Here is a 17336-nt window from a genome sequence, read left to right as displayed (position 1 = left end):
GGTCGCAAGTGTTAACCATATGAAACAGCTGTATGCCGTCGGCACTCTAGAATTGCAAAGAGCTCTGTCTTCCATGGTTATGAGTATTTATTAAAGTTGGAATGACATTTCATTGATTGTTTATATCACAACTCAGTTCCTGTAGAAAACGAACTGTATAACTATCTGAAGACCATGCAAGAGACAAAATAAAACTTGAAATGAATGCGTGTAGTGTTGTCTTGTGTGCACTGACTTCTTCCACTCTCCCTGTTGGCGCAGTGTGAGACTGCTCCTGGCCCCTTCCTGCGCCCCTCCAGGCCGGTCAAGGCCACCAAGCGCTGGGCACAGCGACTAGACCTCAGCATGCGAGCCTGTCACAGCCTGGTTATGAAGCAGCGTGACCTGTGGGTCTGATAGGATAAGCAGAAGACAGTTTGCCTTTCTTTTTTCTCTCTTTTTTTTTGGTTACTCAGCGTGTGAAAGCTGGAGGAAGTGGCGCTAAGTTGAGGTGAGACCAAAGAACCGGAAGGCTGAAGGATGTTGCTGAGCTGACTGAGGTACATGCATGCCAGCTAACCGGCCCTCAGCCCACGTCCACGTCTGCTGGGTGAGTTGCTGGGTCCGCTGAGGAGACAGCTGAAGGCTTGTGTGGGAATTCCTCAAGCTGGGAATCTGCTTTGTCTCTTTGGAGCCTTCACTGGGGAGGGACTAGGGCAGGTTTTCATGCCAAGATTTACACCCCCTTGCCTAGGACTTCCTATGGGTGGGAGCAGAGACAACTAGAGGGACGGCCCCGTGGTAAAAGAAATGAGCCTTCCCGCAATCTGTGAAGTCGCCTTCTTCCCGCAGCCTGGGCGCAGGTTGGAGCAGGCTCCGGGTGCTGCGGGGCGAGACGGGCTGGAGTCGGCGGGCCTGCGCTCTGGGTGCCTTTGGGCTCCCATCCCAGAGCGTCTCCTTTAACAGGCGGGGCCGGAACTGGTGGAGGGTCCCTCGCTTTGTACGTGTCGGGGGCGGGGTTTGGGCACTGCCCTTGCAGCATGGCCGCCGGCGCTGCCGCCGCCTTGGCCGTCTTGAGTCAGGAGAGTCGAGGCCGGACCGGGGCTGTCGGGCCTCTTCGCATTCCGGCACCAGTCACTATGGACAGTTTCTTCTTCGGTACCCGGGAAAAGAGGGGGCGGAGGGCGGTGCTGGGCTGCACGAGGCGGGGAGGAGGGGCGGGAATGTGGCTGCCGGTGCGTCGTGGGTGGGGCGCGGGGCTGCCTCGGCGTGCGTGGCGGAGAGGGAGCCCAACTCCGGCCTCTCGAGCGCCGGGACCCTTGCTGCAGCCCGGCGAAGCCGACCCAGGGCCAGGAGTTGCGCGAGTTGGGGCAGCTGGCGGGCCATGGCTGCACGTGACAGCGGTGCGGTGAAGAAACGCCCCCCTTCACCCCGAGACGCGCACTCAGGCACACCCACGCTCTCTCCCAGGCTGCGAGCTCTCCGGGCAGACGCGCGCTTTCACCTTCAAGGTGGAACACGAGGATGACGCGGAGCACGTGTTGGCACTGACCATGGTGAGGAGCGACAGAAGGGGTGGCAGGAGGACCCCCTGGGCAAGCCGCCAATCCCCTCCTCCCCACCCTGGCAACTCCTCTAGCCAGGGAACCCAGGCACCTGTGTGACCACAGCGGTCCTCCTGAGGCCCCGTGTACCCTTCCCAGCTCTGCCTCACCGAGGGGGCCAAGGAGGAGTGTAACGTGGTAGAAGTGGTGGCCCGGAGCCATGACCACCAAGAGATTGCAGTCCCTGTGGCCAACCTCAGGTTGTCCTGTCAGCCCATGGTGAGTTCTCCGATCATCCTGCGTGTGCTTGCACTCGCGTGCGTCGGGGGTGGAGGAGTTTAGTACTGGCCACAGACAGCCCCCAAGGGTCACACAAAACCTTGATCTTCCAGCTCAGCCTGGATGACTTCCAGCTCCAACCACCTGTCACCTTCCGCCTGAAGTCGGGCTCGGGCCCCGTGCGCATCACTGGGCGGCACCAGATTGGTGAGCCGAGGGCCAGACACTCTCCTCTGCCCTCAGCCAATGGGTTCCCAGCTGCAGTTCAGCTCTGTCTCCACCATGTGCCCTCCATTTTCCGTCCTCCATGAAACCTGTCCCAGTGACATGGGCGCGTGGCTTCTGTCACCCATCCTGAACTTGGGGAGGTCATGGTCCCTGGGAGCCTAGCTCCACACAACCCAAGTGGGTGCTACAGGGTGTGGGCAGAGTTTGGCCTTAATCCTGTCCACACTGTCTGTCCCCCAGTTACCATAAGCAATGATGTCTCCGAAGAAGAGGAGAGTGAGGAAGAAGAGAGTGACGGGGAGGATGCTGAGCTGTGCCCCATCCTGCCAGCCAAAAAGCAGGGGGGCAGGTCTTAGCCCCCCTGGGTGAGTCATGGAGGAGGAGCACCCAGTGGGTGGAGCATGGGAGGGCCTAGATGCTGACCCCCCCTGTGCTGTTTTCAGGTCAGCTAGCTAGCTGTCTGCTGTGTGTGCCCTGCACCATGTTCCTGAACACATGTCAAGGATGTCACAATTCTCCTCTCCATTGAAGAGCAGGCCTGGGGACAGGGGCTGGGAGTGACAGGCTGCACCAGGCCTGGTGTGTCCCCCTTCTCCAGGACTGTGAGGAATTCTGACCTTCAGTTCTGACCTTGTCACCTCACCTCCCTCCGCAGGTTGGAGGCGGTGTTGGCAGCTCGCAAGAAGACATTTTTTAAAAAACACTTTTTACAATTTTTTTTTTTTTTGGATGACAGTTGCAATAAAGTTGGCTGAGGGTGGTTTTTGCAACTCATTTGTGTGACTTCTTCTCAGTCGGATGACATATCCCTAGGGACCACCAGATGGCACTGTGGAAGCACCAAGGGACCAGGGGGAATGGGGGGGAAAAGTGGGACCCTTCTGTCCCTAGGGCCCTGAGCTGAGGCAGCCCCAGGCCTGCCCCCCTCCCAACTGCTAGAAGAGACCTCCTAACGGCCCGCAGGCTGCCAGCCCCTGCAGATGGGGGAGGGCCGTTGCAGGAGGTTATCAGTGTCCAAACAAGGGGCCCAGGCCTCTGTCACCACTCTGGCTGATGGGCAGGGGGCAGATAAGCAGTCTGAGGAATGCACATCCCTTGCCCCGGGGAGGGGGCTCCAACCCAGGAAGGCTGGTGAGAGGTGGGGTGGGGACCAGCCTTCGCCCCTCCTTCCAGTCTTGCCAGCCACCCTCCTGAGCAGGCTGGGCCCTTGGAAACCTGATTCCAGGAGCCAGATGGAAGGAACTAACCAGACTGGGTGACAGGGAAACCAGAATCCGGGTGGCCTATGGCATATGGGGACAGAAAGACCCCTGGGAATCAGTCTGTTGGCTTGGGTGGGGCGCCGCAGGGTCGGGGATTGGTTCTGGGGCCTGCCTGCTGCTGTGCCAGGGAGGGCCCTGGGTAAGGAGGTGCCTAAGTGACAGTGCTGGGGTCAGCAGTTCAGCAGCTGTGTTGATGGGTGTGTGTGTGTGAGGGGGTGTGAGTGTCCTGCAAACAAATAAACTAAAGGGTTACCTTCCCAGACAGCCTGGGGCCAGACAGGCTGAGGATGGACTGAGAGCAGGGTCTGGTGGGCGTTAGACCAGCTCCTGGGCAAGGGGAAGGACTAGGGCTGGCACCTGGGCAGCACAGGTCAGTGTTGGCACACCCGGCCCTACCCTGCACCAAGGCGCTCCCTCTGCAAGACATCCCCAGGAAGGGGATATTTTTTTTTTTGCCTTCCTCACTGTTAGTCCAGTTTTCCTTCTTTCTTTTCATTTTTTTTTTTAATTGTCAAGTTGGATATATAGAGAAGAGGCGAGACAGGACAGTTTTCTGTCCACTGATTTACTCTTCAAGCAGCCACAACAGCTGGAACTGTGCCAATCCGAATCCAGGAGCTTCTTCCTGGTCTCCCACGAGGGTGCAGGGTCCCAAGGCTTTCCCAGGCCACCAGCTGGAAGCGGGTGGGAGGTGGGGCCACTGGGATTAGAACGGTGCTCTTATGGGATCCCAGCGTGTGCAAGTTGAGGACTAGCTAGGCTACCGTGCCTGGCCCCGGGGTCCAGTTTTCAACCTGGCTTCTAGCACAGGACAACGGGAGATGCTCTGCTTTGTATGCTCCCGGTGCCCTCTTTGCTCCAGAAGACTTTCCTGAGGGGCTCCGACGGGAGCCTAATTGAGGGGACAGCTGGGCTTGCCTTGGACCGGCGGCCTCTGGGATCCAAGATGCACAGGGAGCGGGCGAGGCTGGCGCCCTCTGGTGGACGAGGCTGGGAGCACCGGCGGCTGGCGTGCGCAGGGTGGGAGAGTCCACGAGCCGTGCGCTCCACGCGGAGAGTTCACCGTGGGTGAACCGCATGCAGAAAGCGAGGGAACACAGTCAACTAAGCCCCCACGCATGCATGCCCCCGGAGGGCTCGTGGGGCCATCCTACGCCCTCCCACGTGCTAGGCTGGAGACCCGCCGAGCCCCGTGCCAAGTCTTCTCTGGAGAAGCCGCGCGCCGGGGCCCGCCCCCGGAGTTCACGCTCGCGCCGCGGCTGATCCCGCCAGTCCTCCTCCACCTCCTCCTCGTCTGTGTGCCTGCCGACTCGGAGCGCATTCCCACCCGCAGTGAGGGCCCAATCCACATCGATCCTTCGGTCCCCAAGTTGCCCGACGGGGCGCTCCGCGGGCACAGCTGGGGGTTGTTTTTCCTCCCGCCCCGCCCGCGCGGGCCCTGCTTTTTGGTCGCCCGGGGAACACAGGAGGAGCGCCCAAGGTGTGGGGAAGCGCACGCGGGCCCAAAGCGCAGCCCACTGTGTGTGTGTGTGTGTGTGTGTGTGTGTGTGTGTGTTTGGGCCCCGGCGAGGGCGTGTTTGCGGAGAAGCGGCCGTTTGTGTTGGCCAGGAGTGTGTGTTTGTGTTTGCTGGCGAGGGAGTGTGTGTGTGCGGCGCGGGTGTGTGTTTGTGTTTGCTTGAGTGTGGGGGCGGCCAGGGAAGGTGGCCGGGCTGTCACTCAGCGATCAGGTTGACAGGCACTCCCTCATCTGGGCCCGGGAGCTCTGATTGCAGATTCGAGGAAACAAAATAGCAATTGTAATTACTGGGCTTTGATAAGATAAAGGAAGGAGTGAGCTGACCGGGAGGGCCAGCGAGTGAGTGGCCTGCGGGGGCCCGCCGGGACATTTGCATCTGTCAGTCATGGGGCGGGGCGGGCAAACCGGGTACCCCCACCTGCTCACTCCCCCAGAGACACAATATTTTGGGGAGAGAAGAAAGCCAGCGAACTGGCCAACAGTTCAGATTGTGGGCGGGGCTCTGGGAGTCAAGGAATTCTAACATCAGGGAGCCCCCCCACCCCGTTGGAGGTGAGGGTGCTCCGGGGGATGCGCAGCCACTCGGCCGCAGAGGGAGAGTGGTGCAGGATCACTCAAAGCCTAGAACCCAACGGCGGTGTGCCAGGTGCTGTCCAGGGAGTGGCCTCCCGGACCAGGCACACAGCACCTGGTGCCTCCTGTGCCCTGTGAGTTTATGAATTCTCCCCATCTCCTCATTCATAATTCACTCATTCATTCCTGTGCGCATTAATGCACACAAGCCTTTCGCAGGGCCTACTGTGCACAGGGCGTGAGGTTGCCAAGGTGAGAAAACTGACCTCCCCCTGGCCAGCAGGTGGTTCCCCCCCACTGGCCTCCAAAACACAGCGCAGCTAAGGAACAGAGCCCCCCAGCTCCCCAGAAGGGGTCTGTCTCCCCAGGGGCTTGCCAGCCCTCTGCAGACACCCGCAAGCCCCCAGGGAGATTGCTGCCGATTCAATCACACTACACACTACTTGCCCACAGCGGAGCCCTGCCCAGCTCCGGACTGCAGTTTCTCAGGCTGGCTGGACCTCAGAGGGCTGGCCAGGCCTTCGGCCCAGAGACTGTGTTCCCTGGTGCGCTGAGCCGAATCTTTGCAGTTAGAGTCGGGAGTGGCGCACAGGGAATGGCCAGATCTGCTGCTGGACAGGACCGCCTGGGCCCACGGAGATCCCTCCAGCCTTCTGCCCTGGGGAGGTGTGTGTGACGGTTGGGGGGCTACGAAGGCGGCCACTGAATACAGCAGCCATGTTCCACCTGTTGTAGCTGGCAGAAACGGGAAGCTGGGGGGAGCAGTGAGGTGAGGGGCTAAGAATGGCTCACCCTGGTCCCCGCCTTCCCCCCACCTCTCAGGCATCAGGCCATGCAGGGTACACCTGGCTAACTGATAGAGCAATGGGGCACTCGCGGGCACAGGCCAGGAGGCCTCCATCCATCCCCCTGCCCAGGGAAAAGCCGCTGGCGGAAGTTACTTTTGCCCCTGCTCGGTGTGTGTGTATGTGGGGGGAACTGGCTGGGGGTCTTGGCAGCGGCCTCTGGGCGCTCCCCTCCACCTAATCGGCTCCTGAGGGGGTGGTCTGGAAGAGGACAGGGCAGAGGTGACCCCAGGGTGCTCAGCTGAGGGGTCCCATCGCACCGCAGCTCAGGCCATGTAGCCTGCGGCATCCTCGCGACCGACCTCGCGACAGGGACCCGGAGGCTGCCTAGGGTGGCCCGAGGCTCCTGCCATCCCCAAACCCCGAGCGAGGTCCGGGGCCCCGATAGCACGCGAGGGGCCCGACCGTGAAGGGGGGGAGGCCAGGAGGAGGGACCGCCAGACCCCTCCCCCAAGGCAGACCCCCCAATCCTCGACACGGCGGCCGCCCCGCCCCGGGCTGCCCCGCCCCCGCCCGGAGCTGCGACCCGGCCCCGGCGCCCAGCCGGGGGCTGCGGGCTCCAGCCGCCCCCCCCACAACCAGCCCTGCGCCCGGTGAGGCGCCCCCCGCCCGCCCCTCCCCCTCCCCCACCCCACCCCCCCCCGGCGGCCCCGTTACCCTCCCGCCCGCCCCGGCTCCCGAGCAGCCAGCGGCCACCGGCTCCTCCAGCGGCGCAGAGCGAGTCCGCGCGGCGCACCGAGCACGACACTCCACGGGCCCCGCGGCGCAGCGTCGGGACCGCCGCCCCCACGCCGCCCTCGGCCTCGGCGCCGGCCGCTCGCCGCCCGCAGGGGTCCCCCGCGCTCCTGGGCCTCGCGCCATGGGCAGCCCCCGCTCGGCGCTGAGCTGCCTGTGAGTACTGCCGCCCCCAGCGCCCCGCCGAGCAGCGCCCGCAGCCGCCCGTCTGCGCTTACCCTTCTCTATCCCGCCTGCTTTTGTCTCCCACAGGCTGTTGCACTTGCTGTTTCTCTGCCTCCAAGCCCAGGTGAGCAGCACCGCGCCGAGGCGGGGATTCGGAGTGGCACTGCCTGGCAGGGGCGTAGCCGGGGACCCAGCCCGTGGCCAGCGCAGCGGGGCTGGGAGGACCCTTAGCGATCCCGCCCCGAGCTACCCCGAAGAGGGAGCCGAGAACAGAGAGGTGGCGCCCCTGCCTGAGGTCACACAGCGGGTGCGCGGCGAGGCTGGAATCGAGGGCGTCGGGGGTCCAGCGCCGTCTCCGACGCGCACCCCCGGCCGGGGTAGGGTGGAGGGGAGCGGAGGGGAACCTCCGGGTAGCCGCACCTGGACGCCGGGGACCGGTCGGGGTGGAGGGTTGGGGGGAACCCTGTCCGCGACCCTCGCGGGCTGGGGGTGGGGGGTAGGGGCACTTGTGGCCAGTTTGGCCGAGCGGCCATGCGCCCAAACCCTCTGCGGGTGCTCTCCACATTTGCCCTGTAAATTCGTCTTTATAAATGTCACGGGTCAGGTAGCGCTGCCTCCCTACTTAAAAGCGCCCTGCTCCTCTAGGAAGGCCCGGGCGGGGGGCCTGCGCTGGGCAGGGAGCTCACCTCCCTGCTGCGAGCTGCCCAGGAGCCCCAGGGTGTTTCCCAACAGGTGGGTCCAGAAACCCCCGGTCCCTGGGCGGGCGCATCCATTCACCCCGGGCTGGGGATGACTGACTGTCCCGGGTTGGGGGGTCGTGGGCGGGGAGGGGAGATGGTGAGCCGGCAAATTGTGGGGGGCCGTCTGGCGCCGTGGAAGGGGTGGGGGGCCACTCGGGCCCCTGGGCGGAGTAGCATTATAATGGCTTGTTGTGTATTTTTCAATTTCCTAAAGGTAACTGTTCAGTCCTCACCTAATTTTACACAGCATGTGAGGGAGCAGAGCCTGGTGACCGATCAGCTCAGCCGCCGCCTCATCCGGACCTACCAGCTCTACAGCCGCACCAGCGGGAAACACGTGCAAGTCCTGGCCAACAAGCGCATCAACGCCATGGCAGAGGACGGCGACCCGTTCGGTAAGGCGCGGCAGTGCTCGGGGTAGGGGGCACCGCTTCCCGGAGGGCGCAGCTGGCGGAATACCACCCCCCAACACGAGCGCGCGCGCGCGCGCACACACACACACACACATACACACGACTAGCCTGTGGAGCCATTGCGCGTGACTGACACCTCCTCCACGCGCACCTCGCTGGGTTGGCGGGAGGTCCCCAGCTCAGAAGGCAACGGGTTAAGGCGGCCGGAGTGGGGTGGGACTTTAGGGTCAGCCAGGGAAGGGGTCTAGGACGAACTTGGCCCACTGGTGCCCCCTTCCCTGGGCAGCAGATGATTGGAGCCGGGAAGCTCCCCAGGCCCCTGTCCCTGCCCTCATGGGTAGAGCTCTCCCCAGCTGCAGGTGGAGGCACACAGCTGGGGGCCTGGGGCCCAGGTTTAAGGAAAGCTCTTGAAAGAGGATCCTTCGCCAGGGCCAGCAAAAAGGGGGAGCCGGAAGGAGAAGGGAGAGAAGTCCCCCAACCCTGCCTCTGGCAGCCATCTGAGGGGTCCGCTCCTGCAAGGGGCCCAGGCTGCTCAGCTGGCTGGCTGATTCAGGGTGTTCCCAATTCCTCCCCACGCTGGGCTGGGGTGGAACTCCCCGCTCCCTGCGGAGTGCTGAGGAGTGGGAGAGGGGGCTGCTGCCGAGCAGGCGGGCGGAGGGGGCCGCGCGGGGCTGATCGATTTCTCAAACATTCAATATTCCTGCCTGGAACCGGGGCCAACTTCCAGAGTCCTGGACGGATCGGGAGCGAGACGAGCCCCTGGGCGGCTGGGGCTGTTATTTAAGAGAGCGATTATTGTGAGTTTAAAAACCTTTAAATAATGACCAAGTTAAACAAGCATGAAAGGACAGGGGAAGACTCTATTAAAATGTAATAAAAAGGTGAGGCATTTTAAAAGCTAAGAAGAGAAATGAAGAATGATATAAAACAGAGCGAGTCTTTTTTCAGATGTGGGCTTTGAAAGGAGTTGTGAGTCGGTGAATGTTAACAAAGAAGTTCAAGATTGTTCTCTAGGAATCTCAGGAGAGACCCCCGCGTCTGGCAGAGCGATTAAAACGCTTCTTACTTTCACCTTTTTTAACATTTCCTGAATACTTTCTCCTCTTCCCGAGCCAGTTTGGGGGATCGAGTATGTCTCGCTGCATTTTTTCTGCACCGACGTAGCTCACTTCCCTTCAAAGCTGCGGGAGGAGACATAATTTTCCTGGGATAAATCTGTCACTGGGGTGGAAGAATGGGTTTGAAAATGTTAAGCTTTCCAAAAGCCCGGTTGGGAAAACCGCAGTCAACTGCCCCCCCACACCAGTTCTCCAGATCCATCCTGGAAGCAGAGGGGGGTGGTCCCTAGGGTTGGGGTGGGGGTGGCCCACCCCCGGTGGCCAGGCTCCCCCGCTGGGCTGCCAAGGCTGGCCTGCTGTCCCTTTGTCCTTCCAAATTAGCTGCTCGCTGCCCTTCTTGGCTTCCAAGGAAAGGGAACAGAACGAATGCCTGGCTCCCATAGGGTTTGCTCTGTTGCAGCACATGGCACAGCATCCTTTGGGTGCCGGGGAGGAAAATCGAGGCGGACCCCGTGATGTGTGTTTTGGCAGGGTGGGGATAGGCAGGGGGGAATTGGTTCCCGGCAGCAGTGACTTGATGCCCAGCTCTGTCCTTAGACACCGAGGAGGTGGGCCTGTGCCCTGGTCCCCTCCCGCAGGGCAGAGCCAGGTTCTGGAGTGTTTAAGAGCATGCAACTGGGTCAAGATGAGCTTGGGGAGAGTGGGGGAGGGGCAGAGCAGGCAGGTCCCAGAAAGGTTCCTCTTTTGCTTCCCTTGAACTCAGCGACTACTTGGGATGGGAAGCAGAGAGGACAGGGGACAGGTGGCAGGGTTGGAGAGGAGATGGGAGGGGGTGTGGGAGATGCCACCTATAGCCTGCTCCCTTCCCTGGCAGACTTAGGGTCCCTTGGGTCCCAGCTCTCGTGCCTATGAGAATGGGTGAGAGAGTGGGCTGGCCCAGTGGGCTCCCCTCCCCATCCTCCTGCCAGTGGCCTCAGGGACAGAGAAGGCAGCGCGTGTCAGTGCAGGCTGAGTCCCAGGCAGGTTCTGCGGGAGAATCCTCTGTCCCATCTCATACCTGCTTGGGGTCAGGCTGGCCAGAGAGAGGGGCACGGAGCGGGCTGACTGTCTAGGGGAAGTGTGAGCGAGACAGAAGGTCCTGAATGTAGCCGCTGTTCCAGACGGCACAGCATGTTATCCCATGCACGGGGAAGTGTGTGGTCCTGGGTTGGAGGATGAAGGGTCGTGGTGACAAGGGGCCCAGCTTCCAGGGAGCAGGGACTAGAAGGGGAGGGCCTACTGAGCTGTTGCTTTCTAGATGCTAGGGCCGGGGACCACAGGAATTGGGAAGCCTTGGCAGAGAGGCAGGATGTTCAAAGCTGAGGTCAAAGTGCTGTCTCAGAAAAAGCAGGAAAAGCAGGTGGCTTTGGGCTGTGAGCCTAGGGAGGGTGGGCCCATCCCTGTTGACAGAGGAGAGAGGGCAGTTGTCCAAGCTGAGTTGGTGGGAACAGGCCAGAATGTGTTTTACCTGATGCACCCAGATGTCTGGGCACAGGCATCTAATAGCCTGAGTGGGAAGGGGCCTTCGTGGTCTTCCCATTAACTGTGGAACTCCAGGCAAATTTCAGTTAGGGTTAGTCATGGCTGTTCATCTTAGAGTGGAAGGAAGAGGGTTTCACCCTCTCTTGTGGGCTGGTCCCTCCCTCTGGGGAGTCCTCTGCATAAACTACAGTCTTGCTTGATCTTCCTCCAAGCCTCTGTGAGGCTGGGGGCTGCACAGCACACTAGCAAGCAGGGAGGGGGCTTGGCTTTGGGGCAGTGGCCCCTTGGGGGATGTGGGTGAGCTGGGGTGGGGGTGTGTAGCAGGTTGGGGTCAGGGATCTCCCAGTGACCACCTTCTCCTTCCTCGCTGCCCCCAGCAAAGCTCATAGTGGAGACAGATACCTTTGGGAGCCGGGTTCGAGTGCGAGGAGCTGAGACAGGTCTTTACATCTGCATGAACAAGAAGGGCAAACTGATTGCCAAGGTGAGACCCCTGGGGCCTAGGAGAAGTGGGCTGGGCTGGCATCGCCCCCTCCAGAACTGACTCTCATGCTCTGACCTCTGCAAGGTGGGCAGAGATGTGCCGAGCCAGCTGGGGGTTACCCTGGTGCGGTTGAGGGGTGGGGAAGGAGAGATGTGAGCTATGAGGGCCACGGGAGAAGAGACAAGGCAGGGAAGGGGCTGGGGGGAGGTGGTGGTGGTGGTGGTAAATTCCATATATCTTTTTAACAAATCGCCAAATTGCTTTGCTATTATGTCCAATTACATGGTACCAGCATTTGGAATGTTCAGTAAGCCGCAGGCCCGGCCCCTCGGCCGAGCTCTGAAATGGCCCCATTAGTCACGGCTCCTCCAGCCTTGAGCTCCCCTGGCTTGTTGGGGCTTTGGGGGCTCAGGACTCACAGGCCTCCCTCCCTCCATCCCCAGGGTGACTGCCCTAGGGCCCCAGGGTGGGGGTGGGGGGTGCTGAGTGCAGGGGGGCTCCGGGACCAGGTGGGGAAACAGTACAAGCAGCTCAGGCCAGACTGGTGGGCAGGAGGCCAGAGCAGGCAGGCCCTGGGGCCCCTCTCGTTGCCTCTCTGAGCCGGGGCCCAGCCCCTCGGGTGGACAGCCATGTGTCACTGCTGCCCAGGGGCACAGGAAGTTGCCGGGTGGGCTGCGGGTTGTGAGGGGGGATTAGAGAACGTGTTGCCTGGGCAGGGGGTGGGGCTGCAGCTCCTGCCCACCTCGCCATCTGCTGGGGTGTCCACCTGCTGTCTGGGCTGCTGGCCCTCTGCCTCCGGTGGGGAGGCTCCATAACGCTGGTCTCCACCCCACCCCCTACCTGCAGAGCAACGGCAAAGGCAAGGATTGCGTGTTCACAGAGATCGTGCTGGAGAACAACTACACAGCGCTGCAGAATGCCAAGTACGAAGGTTGGTACATGGCCTTCACCCGCAAGGGCCGGCCCCGCAAGGGTTCCAAGACACGCCAGCACCAGCGCGAGGTCCACTTCATGAAGCGGCTGCCCCGTGGCCACCACACCACCGAGCAGAGTCTGCGCTTCGAGTTCCTCAACTACCCGCCCTTCACACGCAGTCTGCGTGGCAGCCAGAGGACTTGGGCCCCGGAGCCCCGATAAGCACTGCGGGGGGCCCCCCTCCCTGCCTGCCCTGTGTGCTGGACAGCTGCCGCCCCCGCCCCCCGCCAGGCACACACCAGAGACTCCAGTGAGACCTGCCTGGATACTGCTGCAAGATGAGGGGGAGCAGGGGCATTCCCGGGCTTCTAGTTGTTCATATCGTTTGCTGTTGGGTTTTGTCTTTTTTTTTTTTTTTTTAAACAAAAGAGAGGCTCTATTTTTGTATTCCACTTGACTACGGTGTCTGTTTTCTTTATGCTTGGAGAAAAAAAAAAACAAAAACCTGCTGGTGTCTAGTCTGGGGATCCCTGCAGGGGCTCCCAGGGGTGGGGGCTCCTGTTTTAATATAGCAGAAGTTGGGGGGCGGGCAACACCTCAGGGCAAGCTGGCCAGGCAGCCAAGACTCCCAGGTGGGGGCAGGGAGGAGCAGGTTGTGGTTTTGGCGTGGGTTGGCCCTTTTCGGTACTGGTAGTGGTGGTGTCCCAGTTGTCCCGTTAAATGAAATATTTCCTTAGTTTGCACAGTGCAAACGCGCCTTGGCAAAGGACTCCTGCCCTGTACCCCTGCCCTAGCAGCTGGGCGGCTCTAGGGGCAGCAGAACGGGCCCCAGCACTGGCTGTCACATGTGCCTCCTCTCAAGGCTTGGGCCCTGTGCCCGCTAGCTATCCTCAACACTGTCACTGGAGGGGTTTTCCCTAGTGGGTGGGTGGGGGACAGAAGCAGGGAACAGGGCCAGAGGCTCACGGCAGGTCCTGGGAGCTCCTGGTGCGAGTCATGACTCACACTGTTCCCAGAGTACCTGGGAGCCAGGGGTGATGAGCAGAAGAGGGCTGGAATGCAAGCATGGACTCAAGACTTAAAAAAAATAAATAAAAATAAATGGGTTCTGTGTGTGTATGTGTGTGTGTTTATGTGTGTGTGTGTGTGTGTGTCCATGGGGGAGACAGGCTGAAGACTCCTTCGCCGAATCAGGCTCCAAAATCAAAAAGCAGTTGCCAGGGTCTGAGGTGCTAGTGCCTGTCGTGACCACCGTGACCTGGAGTTAAGTACTTATTCCGGGGAATCTGAGTACAGAGCTGGAGGTGGCAGGTGGTGAGCTTGGCACACAGACTCTGGTCTGGGGGAGGAGAGCTGGGCAGTGGGATGGCGCAGACAGGAAGCTCATGGCTTACCTGCAGAAATGGTGGAATTGGCACAATGTGGGCAGCACTGGCCCTTGAAGGGCAGAGGTTGTGCCTGCATATTAGACCCTACAGGGGTCAGGAGCCCCGAGCCCAGAGCTGGCCCAGTCTTCATTGCTGAGGTCTCCTGTTCTGGTTGTGTTTAGGAGGAAGCCCCAAAGCCCTATTGCTGGACCCTTCCAGAAATATCTTCCTTTTTGGTCTCTATCCTTCGGTGCTTTGCCTGGCATCTCCTTGGATCAGGATGGGAACCCAAGTTCCCACCAAGTGGGACTTCCAGCTGGGCGGCCCCCAGTCCCAGGCTCAGTCCATTTAAGGGAATCAGGAACCTGGGGCCCCTGGGGAAGCCCAAAGGGTAAGAGGTTGGGGATCCCGGGAGGTCTGCTGTGACCTCTGGGGGGGGAGGTGAGGGGCCCTGACAGAACGGTCTCCCCTGGTGTGTATAGCCCAGCGACATGGGGAGGGCTTGGGACATCTCTCTCCACTGCCTGTCCCCCCAGCTGCCCCTGGCTCTTCTGTTCCCCTCCCCCTTTAATTAATTCTGGGTGAGCAAGCTGGCTTTATTGTGCAAGGAGCTGGGGTCTCCGTGTGGGAAAAGTCACACCTTCTGAGCAGCTTCTGATGCCATGCAAATGAAGAGACCGTCCAGGAAGCGCTTTCATCTGCACGGTCGCCTGTCCAGCCCCCGGCCCAGTAATTACCCACATTTCATTTGTTTGAGAGCAATTCCTGGGGGAAGAAACCACAGTGTAGGAGGGAGTGAGGGGACGGGGGGGAGGGGGTGCAGTGGTGGTGGTGGCACTGGTGGTGGTGGTGGAATGTTAGCCCCTCTCGCCTGTGATCCTGGCCCCGACTGACCACAACTGAAGTGGAGCCCGGCAGGGCTGGGCCAAGGCTGCCCCAGTCACTGGCTAGGCCAGAGCTAATTCTCACGCCCCAGGCCCAGGATGCCTGGGCCCTGGGGGTGGTGGGGACAGTTGTGTTTATGTCTAGGGAGGTGAGGGGAGCTGTCCAAAGGGCCAGATCGGCTTGATGGGGGAAACAAGGTGGGGGGCACTGCTGGGTGTTGGAGTGGGTTGGGCGAGGGCAACATCTGGTTCTTGAGGTCGTGTGGGAGACTTTGGGAAGGACCCTAGGTTTGAGACCCTTGGAAGCTGAGCTGGGGGAGCAGTGGGGCTGGCCTGGCTGGAGCACCCAGCAACTTGTTTGTCTCCGGGTTACTGCCCCCAGAGCCCTTGCTAATGGCATTTTACAGCCCGTTCAAGCTGCAACTGGCCAAGAATCAATCATTACCGGCACTTAGCGGTTTGATAGTTAACAGCCTGAACTGCAGCCAAACTGGTTGTTAACTGTGATAACAGCTGATTTCAAGGGCTTATTGCCGGCCCAATATGCTCAGCCCATTTATTTCAGGGGAAAACAGGCAGGGAACTGTTGCAAAGCTCAGAGTAAAGGGAGGAGGCTGTGGCTTCCCTTGGCCAAAAGGCCTACCCACCCCGTCCCCGCCCAGGGAAGCCTGCATGGCAGTCTCTCTGCCCCATGCCCCCGGGGCATGGGTCCAGATGATGGGTGTGGAAAGCCCACTCCATCACCCTCCTCTTCCTCCTCCTCCTCAGGCCCTGCCTGTCTTCCTCCATGGTAGTGCTCCCCAGGCATCCTCAAAGGAACCACACGCCAGGCCTCACCAGGGAGCTGGACGACTCACCGCCCAATCCTCACCTGGGGTCTTGTCAAGGTCAGCCAGAATCCTGTCTTTTATTTTAAAGCAAGTACAGGCGTCACCTCAGGTCTAGAAAGAGGGGGCCTTCTGCCCTCCACCAGCAGTGGGTCCTGCCCACCACTGCGTCCTACATTCAGCTGGTGTCAGCAGGTGCAGTAATGGGCAGACCTCACCCTCGGGTGGTCTTAGAAATTCTCCACCCGGGGCCCAGCGCGGTAGCCTAGTGACTACCTTGCATGCACCAGGATACCATGTGGGCGCTAGTTTGTGTCCCAGCTGCTCCACTTCCCTTCCAGCTCCCTGCCTGTGGGAGACCTGGAAGAAGCTCCTGGCTCCTGGTTTTGGATCAGTACAGCTCCTGCCATTGCGGACACTTAGGAAGTGAACCAGTGGATGGAAGATCTTTCTCTCTGTTTCTTCTTCTCTTTGTAAATCTGCCTTTCCAATAAAATTAAATAAATCTTAAAAAAAAAAAAAAAAAAAAAAAAACAGAAAAAAGAAATTCTCCACCCACTACAGACAGACAGCCTGTCGCCCAGGAAAGTCCTGATCCTGAATTCGGGACTTGTCAGTCCCCAATCCTGAATTCGGGACTGTAGGGCTTTCCTGAACTGCATTTCTTCCTTCCATAGTTCTTTATTGAATACCTCTGATGTGCCAGGCCCTGCTTTGAATACAGCGGACAGAGCAGGAAGTTCAGATCCATGTCTGTGTGTATTGGAGGGCACTGGACAAGCAGGATTCCACTGCGGACACAGTGCTGGGGAGGGACCGGATGCACAGGAACATAGCTGTTTGAAATAGAGTGGCCAAAGAAAGCCCGGTGGAGGGGAGCGTTCGTGCAGACACCTGACAGAGGTAGGCAATCCCATTGGTGGGGGCGGAGCTAACAAGCAGCGGAAACAGGAAGCGCGCGAAGGCTGGTTGTGTGAGGGGGAAGAGGAAGGACGCTGGAAAGGCTGGAGGGAAGTGAGGGGCCAGGAGGCCTTGGGGTGAGTGGGGTCTGAGTACGGTGGGGTGGAGGACGGGAGCCAAGGTTAGGCCGGAGGGGTGTGGGGCTGGCAGGCAGGGGCGTGTGGAGGCGGTTCTGAGATGGCGACTCCTTGAGGGGCCTGAGGGCAGAGTGACACAATCTGAGAAGGTTGGTTTTCTTCTTTCTCTAAATTGATTTTTATCCGCAAGGGAGAATGACAGAGAGGAAAGCTTTCATCTGCTGGTTCAACTCCCCAAAAGGTCCCGGCCAAAAGCCCAAAGCCCAGAACCCCATTTAGGTCTTCCAGGTGTGGGTAACGGGGACCCCGACACTTGGACCATCCTCTGCTGCTTTCCCAGGCACACGGTCAGGGAGCTGGGTCTGGAAGTGGAACAGCTGGGACTTGAACCAGCGTTCATTTGAGATGCCAGCGCCATGGTGGAAGCCTTGCCTGTGAGGCAATGGGGCCGCTGAGCCAAGTTTTCACAAGATGGCTTTGGCTGCCGAGTTGAGAACAGACAGTAGAGGGGGAAGGAAGGCCAGTCATGACGTCTGTGCCTTAATGCTGGCGAGAGAGGAGAACAGGCTGGAGGTGGCACACAGAGAACGCTATTTTGGACACTTTTTGTGGGTAGACGTGACGGGGTTGGTGGGTTAAACGGAGTCATAGGAGAAAGAACAGAGTCTCGGGGTTTTCAAGGCTTGAGTGACTAAAAGGTTGGAAGCGCCAGTTACTGAGGTACAGAAGGTTCCAGAAGGGGCGGATTTTGAGGGATGACTAGGAGTTGAAGTTGGAGCTGGATAAATAAATATTCAAAAGATGTTGAGTGGATGTTGGAGGGGAGGCGGGAGTTGGTGGCAGGATCAGTGTGAAGAGCCCAGCTTGGGAGTGTTGGGCAGCAGGGGACAGTGTGCGTTCCTACGACTGAGGGCGAAGGCGAGGAGAGCAGAGCTGCAAGCCAGAGCCGGGCATGTGCCACGCC

The 17336-nt window shown here is 60.1% G+C and overlaps 2 protein-coding genes across 5 annotated transcripts; both read left to right on the top strand.

The window, feature by feature from the left end:
- The first annotated feature begins 998 nt into the window (after window positions 1-998).
- On the top strand, window positions 999-2793 carry NPM3 (nucleophosmin/nucleoplasmin 3). Its single transcript, XM_058671382.1, has 6 exons — window positions 999-1137; window positions 1450-1535; window positions 1683-1802; window positions 1916-2009; window positions 2271-2395; window positions 2483-2793. The coding sequence occupies exons 1-5, from the start codon at window positions 1020-1022 to the stop codon at window positions 2384-2386; spliced, it is 534 nt and encodes a 177-aa protein (XP_058527365.1). The 5' UTR covers window positions 999-1019; the 3' UTR covers window positions 2387-2395; window positions 2483-2793.
- Window positions 2794-6893: 4100 nt separating this feature from the next.
- Window positions 6894-12530, top strand: FGF8 (fibroblast growth factor 8). 4 transcript variants are annotated; one of them, XM_004579936.2, is made up of 6 exons: window positions 6894-7117; window positions 7214-7250; window positions 7772-7858; window positions 8114-8261; window positions 11236-11342; window positions 12189-12530. In XM_004579936.2, exons 1-6 carry the CDS (start codon window positions 7086-7088, stop codon window positions 12477-12479), a joined length of 702 nt encoding a protein of 233 aa, XP_004579993.1. In that variant the 5' UTR covers window positions 6894-7085; the 3' UTR covers window positions 12480-12530. The 4 variants fall into 4 exon arrangements, with proteins under 4 accessions (XP_004579993.1, XP_004579992.1, XP_004579995.1 ...); XM_004579935.4 differs by having other exon boundaries at window positions 8081-8261; XM_004579938.4 differs by lacking the exon at window positions 7772-7858.
- Window positions 12531-17336: the final 4806 nt, after the last annotated feature.

The sequence above is a fragment of the Ochotona princeps genome, chromosome 13 (genome assembly GCF_030435755.1).
Source record: "Ochotona princeps isolate mOchPri1 chromosome 13, mOchPri1.hap1, whole genome shotgun sequence".
NCBI lineage: Eukaryota > Metazoa > Chordata > Mammalia > Lagomorpha > Ochotonidae > Ochotona > Ochotona princeps.
Note: the sequence above shows the minus strand (reverse complement) of the source record. Positions and strands in the feature narration are given on the sequence as shown.

Excerpts from the sequence above, each read along its gene's own strand:
- NPM3 (XM_058671382.1), top strand. The coding sequence starts at position 1,020 with ATGGCCGCCGGCGCTGCCGCCGCCTTGGCCGTCTTGAGTCAGGAGAGT. Across the intron at positions 1,536-1,682 it reads ACGTGTTGGCACTGACCATG|CTCTGCCTCACCGAGGGGGC; the intron begins GTGAGGAGCGAC and ends TACCCTTCCCAG. Across the intron at positions 1,803-1,915 it reads GGTTGTCCTGTCAGCCCATG|CTCAGCCTGGATGACTTCCA; the intron begins GTGAGTTCTCCG and ends TTGATCTTCCAG.
- FGF8 (XM_004579935.4), top strand. The coding sequence starts at position 7,086 with ATGGGCAGCCCCCGCTCGGCGCTGAGCTGCCT. Across the intron at positions 7,118-7,213 it reads CGCTCGGCGCTGAGCTGCCT|GCTGTTGCACTTGCTGTTTC; the intron begins GTGAGTACTGCC and ends TGTCTCCCACAG. Across the intron at positions 11,343-12,188 it reads AGGGCAAACTGATTGCCAAG|AGCAACGGCAAAGGCAAGGA; the intron begins GTGAGACCCCTG and ends CCCTACCTGCAG.